At 34.9% G+C, this 10,089-nt stretch overlaps 1 protein-coding gene across 1 annotated transcript; it reads left to right on the top strand.

The window, feature by feature from the left end:
- The first annotated feature begins 1,072 nt into the window (after positions 1-1,072).
- On the top strand, positions 1,073-9,614 carry LOC131929973 (sushi-repeat-containing protein SRPX-like). The gene is made up of 9 exons (XM_059286359.1): positions 1,073-1,200; positions 2,656-2,799; positions 3,448-3,586; positions 5,481-5,605; positions 6,023-6,235; positions 6,542-6,709; positions 8,677-8,919; positions 9,175-9,357; positions 9,571-9,614. Exons 2-9 carry the CDS (start codon positions 2,691-2,693, stop codon positions 9,612-9,614), a joined length of 1,224 nt encoding a protein of 407 aa, XP_059142342.1. The 5' UTR covers positions 1,073-1,200; positions 2,656-2,690.
- Positions 9,615-10,089: the final 475 nt, after the last annotated feature.

Below are 10,089 nucleotides of genomic sequence, written 5' to 3'. Positions count from 1 at the left end.
TTAATGAGACACAAAAATTCAGCTATGCTAACCATATAACTTTCCTTCATAATACAACCATAATAAAGCTGAACATTCATGGTTTATAAAGAAAATATTAATTAGTTTTAAAATAGGTAATTAAACATCAAATTAAAACATTGATTTTAGATAAAAAACAACAACAATTAAGTTGTAAAGTGCAATTTACTATGATTTGTAAGTAAAAATTTGGGGGCTCTAAAAAATCTGGGGCCCTGACGTCAGTCCCATCAGCCCCCCCCCCCTTAATCCGCCATTGTCCGTAAAACCCACAAATCAACAAACATACAAAAGAGCATCGCAAACTATAGGTTAGGTTAGGTTAGGTTAGGTTAGGTTAGGTTAGGTTAGGTTAGGTTAGGTTAGGTTAGGTTAGGTTAGGTTAGGTTAGGTTAGGTTAGGTTAGGTTAGGTTAGGTTAGGTTAGGTTAGGTTAGGTTAGGTTAGGTTAGGTTAGGTTAGGTTAGGTTAGGTTAGGTTAGGTTGGGTTGGGTTGGGTTGGGTTGGGTTAGGTTAGGTTAGGTTAGGTTAGGCTAGGCTAGGTTAGGTAAGTTTGGTTAGGTTAGGTTAGGTTAGGTTAGGTTAGGTTAACCTAGAATGTTATCAAGCCATCACGATGCTATTGCAGCCAGAAAAATAAACACTGCGACTAGCTGACCTTGAAAACAGACTACCGGATACACACAAACACACTCACGCACATATATAGAGGTTCTTGTTTTCGCTTACAGCAGGAAGTAAGTAATAGAAAAACACAATGGGGCATTTTTTTGTTGTTGATCATCCATTCGTGATGTTCAAAGTCTACAAATTTTGGCGAATATATGCAACATAGTGCATGTGAGTATTGAGTAACTAAATGATATTTATTATAAGTGAGTGGGTTGTTTTTATACATTCACAATGTAGCTCTTGATATATTCGTATTACGCATACATACATATATATATATATATATATATATATATATATATATATATATATATATATATATATATATATATATGGTTGCGTTGTCTTGTTAGTTATTGTTACGTCCCTTGTGTTATATTTATCTTAGTGATGTCCCTTGAATATCTAGTGTGCCGCTCTACTGTGTTGTCAGTCAATGTGTTGCTATGAGTGAGGCTTTAGAGATGTCGTGTCTTCGTAGTTCTACTCTGTATGAATATTAAAGTGTGTAAGTTGACGTGAAGGTGCTTAAAGTTTATTCTAAGTGATTGGAAATGAGTAATCATATATATAATGTATATATATATATATATATATATATATATATGTCTTTAAAATATGTTTTTTTTGTGGTTGTATTTAATATATTTTTAAAAGCTGTGTATTGTAGGCTGATCTTCTTCGTATGGGTATGCTAAAGTTTTAATCAAATAATTATAATTTCATAGAATATATTCCATTACAAAATATACAAATAGTAGTTGATCAATTTGATTAAAGGCGTGAATCAATTGTTTAAAATGTGCAGCAAACGAAAAGAATAAACATTTGTCAATTTAATAGACAACCTGTTGTTCGCTTTTTTATTTTTTCGTCTCTTTTTTTAACTTGATGTATTTACAATGATTTAATACATTTCAAAAGTTGTGTTATTATGAAATACGCACTTTTAAATAGCTATTGAAAAATCAAAATGTTTTCATTTAACCTATTACATATCAAAAAATATATGTGACAAAGACAAATACCTTGCTACAAATATACATTGCTTTTAGACACATATTACACAACTTTTAATAGGCATACAAAAATAACCCATTAAACACATCACACACCATATATAACCAATCAACTACTTAAGCACAATCAAATGTACAGCTATTGTTCTACTGGTATCAGCCACCCTCCACCACACAATTACACACTTAGGTTGTTGTGAAATAATTTGCTTGATCGAATGATATTTAGATCTGTTTGCGATAGCATGTTGCGTTTGCATTAGCATTTACTTGTGCGTTGTGTTTGCGTTTGCTTTTGCGTTTGTGTTTGTTTTGTCTTCGCGATTTTTTTAGTTTGAGTTTGCTTTAGTTTGCATTTTAATTTTCTTTTGTATTTGTGTTAGTATTTACTTTTCTGTTTGCGCTTGCGTTTGTGTTTTCCTGTCTGCTTGCTTTTGTGTTTTTTGTTGTTTTCCTTTTTCGTTTTCGTTTGTGTTGTGTTTGCATTTTTGTTTTAAATTGCGTTTGTTTGCGTTTGTGTTTTCTTATGTGTTTGTATTTGTGTTTGCGTTTGTGTTTGCGTTGTGTTTATTCTTGCTTGTTGTATTGTGTTTCATTTTGTTTTTGCGTTTGCATTGTGTTTGCGTTTTGTTTAAGTTAGCGTTTGCGTTTGTTTTTTTCTTTTGTGTTTGCATTTGTTTTTGCATTTTCTTTTATTCTGTTCCCATGTTGGTACAGTTGGCACATTTAACAAAGATTCACCGTAGCGAAGCACAGGTACGCATATATATATATATATATATATATATATATATATATATATATATATATATATATATATATATATATATATATAATACGTGTGTGTGCCTGTGTGTATGTGTTTATGTATTTCTGTGTTAGTAAAGAAATACTATTTTTGCTCTCTGCATTTACAACAAATAAAAAGTTGAATTATTCACAAGTTGTAACAAGAAGAAAAAAAGCATAGAGCACAAACATGGGATGGTTTTCATATGAGAGAATGCCGCTGACGGTATTCACGTTCTGGGGACTTGTTACGTTGCTGTTTGCTGCACGTGTGTCTAAAGCTGGCGTGGGACTCTCAGGTATTTTCTTAATATAATGTTTTTCTGTTTTTCTCATTTTGTTAGTTTTTAACACTAAAATGTCTACTACTTTAATAATAATAATAATACAAGGCCCACCACATTTTCAGTATTTGTTTTCATGTAATAATATAACTTTTTAACAGGTGATGGTTTTCATCAAAAATATTTTATGCTAAAAAAGTCTCCAAGCTGAATTTTTTCACATGTTAATTAGAGTGCAACATTTAAGACCTTGTAGAATTTCTAACAGTGTTTATATAAAAAATTTGTTGTGACACAAATTTCAATATATAAATACTGAAATATAAACAGTATTTAAAAATCTTTAGATATTAAATTGGAAAAAAATGAACATATCTTCTAAACTCAAGATTAATTTATAAATGAAACACCTTTAAACACCTGATAAAAATTGATTTTTATAAAAAAATAATGCACTGATAAATTTTAAAGAGTGTTTATCAAATATAAGCCTACTTTCTAACTGAATATAGAGCTGGTAAGTAGGTCACCAACCAGTTCTACGGCTCAATAAAACCTACATGAGCCATAGAACTGGTTGTTGACCTACTTACCAGCCCTATAAGTAGGCGACTCTTACAAATGACTTCCCACCCCAACTAACTTTTGTCTGTGTGAGCCCAGACGTGAAGGCCCCTACCAACAGGCCACCTACAATCACCTGCCCATGTGTCAACAATGTCTACACGGCCAGACGTGAGACTTCAACGGTCGTCACGTGGCCAGCACCCTCAGTCTGGGACCCAGAGGACGGAAACATTACGTAAGTTTTTTTTTTCAAATTGTTAAAGGACCTAACTCCCCCACGAGATTTCAGTTTAGTCACCAACATTCATCACACTGATCTACTCAGGCCGATCATTATACTTTGCATGATTAGATATAAGATAAAGATAATATAAAGGACGCCATGGTAGCTAAACATTCGCTCTACATATTTTTCAAGTTTATATATGTTATGTTTTCACTAAAGACATAAAGAAAATTAAATAATAGCAAAAGAAAAAAAAAATTGTAACCATTGAAATTTATCAGTAGGGTAACCCGGGGTAATTCCATACACTACTTTTCTAAAAAATTTGTAAAAAATCTAAAATCAACACTACCAAAATATAATATTGAGGGTAAAACTAGACATGCATTACTTATATGATGGCAAACAAATATAAAGATAATTCACAAAATAAAATACAATTTTTAAATATTTCACTTTTATTGCAAAAAACATGGCAAGTGGGGCAATTCCACACACATTATGAAAATTTTAAAATTCATGTATTTAAAAATGTGTAAAAAACATTTTTCCCCTTGGAAACAATTTTGCATGGGGGCAACCAGTCTTCATCAATGGGTGAGGAGAAAGTCTCAATTTCTTCCTCCTGAATTCTACTCTCATCTGTCATAGGCCGAAGTTATTCGTTTATAATTGTGGACCATTCTGAAACAAATACAAAATTAAATGTTAGAAAGTCTAATTACTAATGTGTATATGGGGATGTTTAGCTCTAAATATTGCATAAATTATAATAAATAATATAGGTACAGTAAAAATAATAATAGATAAAGAAATAAAAGAAGTATGTGGCAATTTTACTTAACTTTAATAGCAGAGTCTTTTTAAAAAATAAATAGTACTAGATCTAGTGCTATTCAAGTATTTTTTAAGATTAAATCATGAGTTGTGAATTACAGAATTAGCCACAACCATTTGAAATGGTTTAAAATAAAAGCTAAACCCTCTAAAGAGTATACAAAGCAACATGGGACATTCCAAACTATAGTGTATGGAATTGCCCCACACCATGTGTGTGGAATTGCCTCACACCTACTATTGAAAAAAAATATGCTTTCCTGTTCTAAATTAAAGGCTGAATCTAGCATCATTAACTGTTACTATTAACAAAAATGATTAAGCTTTCATATAATCAATAAATAATTGACAACAATTAAAAAAAAGACAAAAAAAAATATTTTTTAAAAAGTGCAGGGGTTGTACTTACCTAAGGATGTTTGAAGATAGATGCAGATAAAATTAAAATTCTTGCTCTGAATGTAGGTGAACGCTTCTCTAACAGTATCAGAAAGTACAAGAAATGACCTCTTAGAAACAGGGAATAGTAACTTTTAATTTAACTTTACTCGCATTAAAAATAGAGAGTATCCAGTATATAGTGTGTGGAATTACCCCGTGTGTGGAATTACCCCACCTTACCAACTCATGCAATTAAGAAGAAATTTAGCAAAAATTATATTTCACATCTAGTATTGTGGTTGCTAACCACCCAATCCATACCACCCACCTGATATAACACAAAACGCAACGTAAACCAGTCACTATACCAGCCTAACAAATGATATGTGCATTTTCCGTGTGGCCATAGTTGAACTTTAACCGGTACCATTATCCACTCGCTTGATTCATTGATATAACAATACATTATTTTCTATTCATTTGATATTTATGTAGGCCTACCCCATGTTTTATAATACAAGTTCAATATAAGTTGTAGCTGCTGGTCTATATAACTCAATCAGAGTTTCTTCCAGAAAGTGTACACCCCCCCCCCCCGGAGAAAAAAGTCTGGAAGAAACACTGAACTCAATAAATATAAGCTATGCTGTATAATCATGTCATGTTTGCTGATGTTGTATTACAGCGTGCATCAGACTGGCGGCAATAGGTCAGGGTCAGAGTTCGAGGCTGGGACTCACCTGGTGTTGTTTGAAGCTGTGGACAGCGGCAGGCTGAGGGTCACGTGTCAAATACAATTTCAAGTTCTGGGTGAGTACCTGCATTTTGTGTTATGGTATTTAGCTTAACCCATGAACTAGCATTGTGATTTTTAGCGTGTCAACTAACGTTCATGTATTTACTCATGAACTAGTGATGGTGTATTTATTGATGAACTAGCGTTAGTGTATTTAACTATGAAAAAACGTACTTGATATCGAAAGATGATGGCCATTATACGGAAAAAGACCATCGTCTGGAATTCCCCTAGCTGATTAAAAAATGGGACAACCCAGGTAAAAACCAGGAGATTTGTGGCATGGCCAAATAGCGAGAGTTTGAGAACTGAGTCTAGGACTGTCTGACCTGGAAATCTCCAGTCAACGACCTATGACCTTGTTGCAACACAGACCAACACTTGCTGATAACCTAATGGTTCACTAGTTACACAACTTAAATTGTCTGCAGTGCGTAAATGCCCTGAGATGTCAGTCACCAACGGTTACAGTGAGTGCAGCCACGACAACATCTACGGGAGTGTGTGTCGCTTTCGGTGCCACCCAGGGTTCGAGACCACCGGGGAGACTGACCCCGGCCCCCATACGAATGGAGAGATGACGGCGTCCTGTGAAATTGACCAGAGATGGGTGGGCGTGGCAAGCCAAGAGATAATCTGTGAAAGTAATTATAAACCATTTGAAACTTTTCTCCTTCTGTATCAGATCATCCACTGGCAAGATATTGTGGACGATTAAAGTCAAAATAAAAATGTGCCTGTTTGTTTCCTTGATTTGTTTTCCTTTTCCACCTCCTTCCCATTTTGTCTATTTTCTCTTTAAAGATCAGCATTTTATTTGATCTATTATCGCCTTCTCTCTTGGAATCTCGTGAGCCATCTTGTTATCTTTAAATACTGTTCTTGAGTCTTGACCCTATCAATTGTATGTCCCTAATGCTCTGCTATACCTCCCCGTCCGATAAAACTAGTGATACAGTGCGAGCAGCCGGTTGTCAGAAACGGTCAGCTGATCTGCAAATCCGTGAACTACAACTCGGTCTGTTTTCTGTCATGTGATGCGGGCTACAATCCCATTGGTCAGCAGCAAACGTTGTGCTTGGCCAATAAAACATGGACACCCTATGGACAATGTCGAGGTATGATTGTTACATGTCCAGTTAAGATTGTTTCACATCCAGGTATGATTGTTACATGTCAAGTTAAGATTGTTTCACATCCAGGTATGATTGTTACATGTCCAGTTAAGATTGTTTCACATCCAGGTATGATTGTTACATGTCCAGTTAAGATTGTTTCACATCCAGGTATGATTGTTACATGTCCAGTTAAGATTGTTTCACATCCAGGTATGATTGTTACATGTCAAGTTAAGATTGTTTCACATCCAGGTATGATTGTTACATGTCCAGTTAAGATTGTTTCACATCCAGGTATGATTGTTACATGTCCAGTTAAGATTGTTTCACATCCAGGTATGATTGTTACATGTCCAGTTAAGATTGTTTCACATCCAGGTATGATTGTTACATGTCCAGTTAAGATTGTTTCACATCCAGGTATGATTGTTACATGTCCAGTTAAGATTGTTTCACATCCAGGTATGAATGTTACATGTCCAGTTAAGATTGTTTCACATCCAGGTATGATTGTCACATGTTCAGTTAAGATTGTTTCACATCCAGGTATGATTGTTACATGTACAGTTAAGATTGTTTCACATCCAGGTATGATTGTTACATGTCCAGTTAAGATTGTTTCACATCCAGGTATGATTGTTACATGTCCAGTTAAGATTGTTTCACATCCAGGTATGATTGTTACATGTCCAGTTAAGATTGTTTCACATCCAGGTATGATTGTTACATGTCCAGTTAAGATTGTTTCACATCCAGGTATGATTGTTACATGTCCAGTTAAGATTGTTTCACATCCAGGTATGATTGTTACATGTCCAGTTAAGATTGTTTCACATCCAGGTATGATTGTTACATGTCCAGTTAAGATTGTTTCACATCCAGGTATGATTGTTACATGTCCAGTTAAGATTGTTTCACATCCAGGTATGATTGTTACATGTCCAGTTAAGATTGTTTCACATCCAGGTATGATTGTTACATGTCCAGTTAAGATTGTTTCACATCCAGGTATGATTGTTACATGTCCAGTTAAGATTGTTATATGTCCAGGTATATATATATATATATATATATATATATATATATATATATATATATATATATATATATATATATATATATATATATATATATATATATATATATATATATATATATATATATATATATATATGTAACTAGGTGTAGTTACCAGAGACGATAACAACGCAATAGTGCAGGTGTTGGACTGATAAGCCAACTGATAACGATCATAAAGCCACGGCGTATTTTGGGAAGGATACGACAAGCGCTGTCAACTTTGACACGACTTGGCTGATGAAACAGTGCAGGTGTTCTATTAATCGGACTGATGAGACAACTGCGTAGTAATCGGAAGGCGAGATATTCGGATTGAACATAACTATGATAGAACCGAATACGATTACGAATACGAAGGGGATATATAGGAAGGCGACAGCTAAGATCGAGAGAGATGAGTAAGAGATCAGTCAGTCAGTAGGAAAGTGGCAGTATCAAGTTGGTTATTGAACGGGTTAGCCGTATTGTGTTAATAAGGACGATAGACATGTGCATTCAGTTATGTGAAGACTAGTGAGGACTGTTGGGGGTCAGTTGATTCAGACTATTATTGTGAAGCATTTCTTTTGATTCATTATATTATTGTGAAGCATTTCTTTGATTCATGTAATAAAAGGATCAATAGTGAACCTGCATCTTCGAGTATCTATACTGTGGTCGATGTTGTGTAGAATGAGTGGTTAGACTCGTTAACATTTGGCACTACAGGCAAATAGACTCGTTACATATATATATATATATATATATATATATATATATATATATAGTATTTCCTTGCTTTACTTTCATATTGATTTCATGTAAACATAACTTTATTTGAACATTACATTAACATTACTTCAACATTACTTCAACATTACTTCAAGAAAAACTTGATCTTACTTCAGACGTTCAACCACCAACCATTTCTTGCCCGACCACTATAGAAGCACCAGCTGGGCCAAAGCTTGGAGAGGCTGTGGTCTTCTGGGACATGCCGGAAGTGTCCGATAACTCCGGTCTGGACACGGAAGTTGTCAGTGACGTCATTTCCGGATCCAACTTCAGCGTGGGAAAACACGTCGTAACATTTACAGCAACAGATGCTTCTAAAAATAGTAACATGTGCAAGACTTTTATCAAAGTCGCAGGTACAGTTATTGATGTCATTTAGTAGTTCCAGTTTTTTTTTACTACAAATTAGGGAAGTTTTAAATCAAATGTTTGTCATTTGGTCGAACTGTTGACGACACTATAAATGAAAATTAAATAACGAGTTTGGGTTTTTAAGATCCACCAATTCTGACGGTGAAAAGACTCGTGATAAAGAGAAGTTGGTTCTATCACATCTTCTCGTAATTTTCTAAGTTCGTGGAAATGTGTTTTCCTTTTTTTTCGTTTTACAGTAATCTACTGTCCAGAATACACACCAGCCTATAAAGCAGACGTGACCTGTTCCCATGGTGCCGCCTACGGCTCTGAATGTATCACCACGTGTCACCCTGGCTACGAGTTACGTAACGTCACAGAGCGTGCGCAGACATGTTTATTGAACCAGTCATGGAGCTACGTCAAACCTGGCTGCAGACGTAAGTGTCTTAAAGCGCTAGAACTGTCTGCATTCTTGTACAAGTCACATGTCTTTATAATTCGGACTGATTGCAGACAAATGTCCTGTTAGTCTTAACATCTAAGCAATATTTAATGCAACCCACTTGTCATACTTAAAACTTAAGCTATGATACATCTGCAACAATCTGTTACGATTTTCAAGTGTAACCCCAACACAACACATGTTACAGACTACATCAGCATCAAAACTGCAGCACCCAATTGGGATAAATAAAAATCTTGAACATGGCACGTAACAATTATCTCTAACTAGCCCGGACATGCGCAGCTCCACCCAAAGTCCTACAAGGACAGTTCTATTGTCCTCGGGGACATCAGTACAATGAAAAGTGCTACCTCCAGTGTAACCATGGATACCAAGTCACAGGACTGTCAAGCATCACGTGTACCGTCATGGTTCAGTGGTCACAGAACGGTGTTTGTTCAGGTAGTTGTCGTCTAAGCTAATTAGTTATCAATGATTAAAAAGCAAAAGATTCGGGCTTTATATATAGGACAGGTATAAGACACGTGAACTATTAGTTCTAACTAGGTACCTTTGGAGATATCAACTTTCCCATTGAGACCATAATCCACATTGCTTCTCAACGAAAGCAGAATCATTTCTGTTAACTGCGCTGTGACTTTAGCGAAAAATATTGAGATATTGAAATTATGTTCTTTTTTAGATAAAACATTTTGGGAGCCGG

The sequence above is a fragment of the Physella acuta genome, unplaced genomic scaffold (assembly GCF_028476545.2).
Source record: "Physella acuta isolate Inbredline_101_S28 unplaced genomic scaffold, ASM2847654v3 ptg001700l, whole genome shotgun sequence".
Taxonomy (NCBI): Eukaryota; Metazoa; Mollusca; class Gastropoda; family Physidae; genus Physella; species Physella acuta.
Note: the sequence above shows the minus strand (reverse complement) of the source record. Positions and strands in the feature narration are given on the sequence as shown.

Bases quoted from the DNA above. Each gene is read 5' to 3' on its own strand.
- LOC131929973 (XM_059286359.1), top strand. From the start codon at position 2,691: ATGGGATGGTTTTCATATGAGAGAATGCCGCTGACGGTATTCACGTTC. The intron at 6,710-8,676 runs GTATGATTGTTA...ATCTTACTTCAG, and splicing joins ACCCTATGGACAATGTCGAG to ACGTTCAACCACCAACCATT. The intron at 9,358-9,570 runs GTAAGTGTCTTA...CACATGTTACAG, and splicing joins CGTCAAACCTGGCTGCAGAC to ACTACATCAGCATCAAAACT.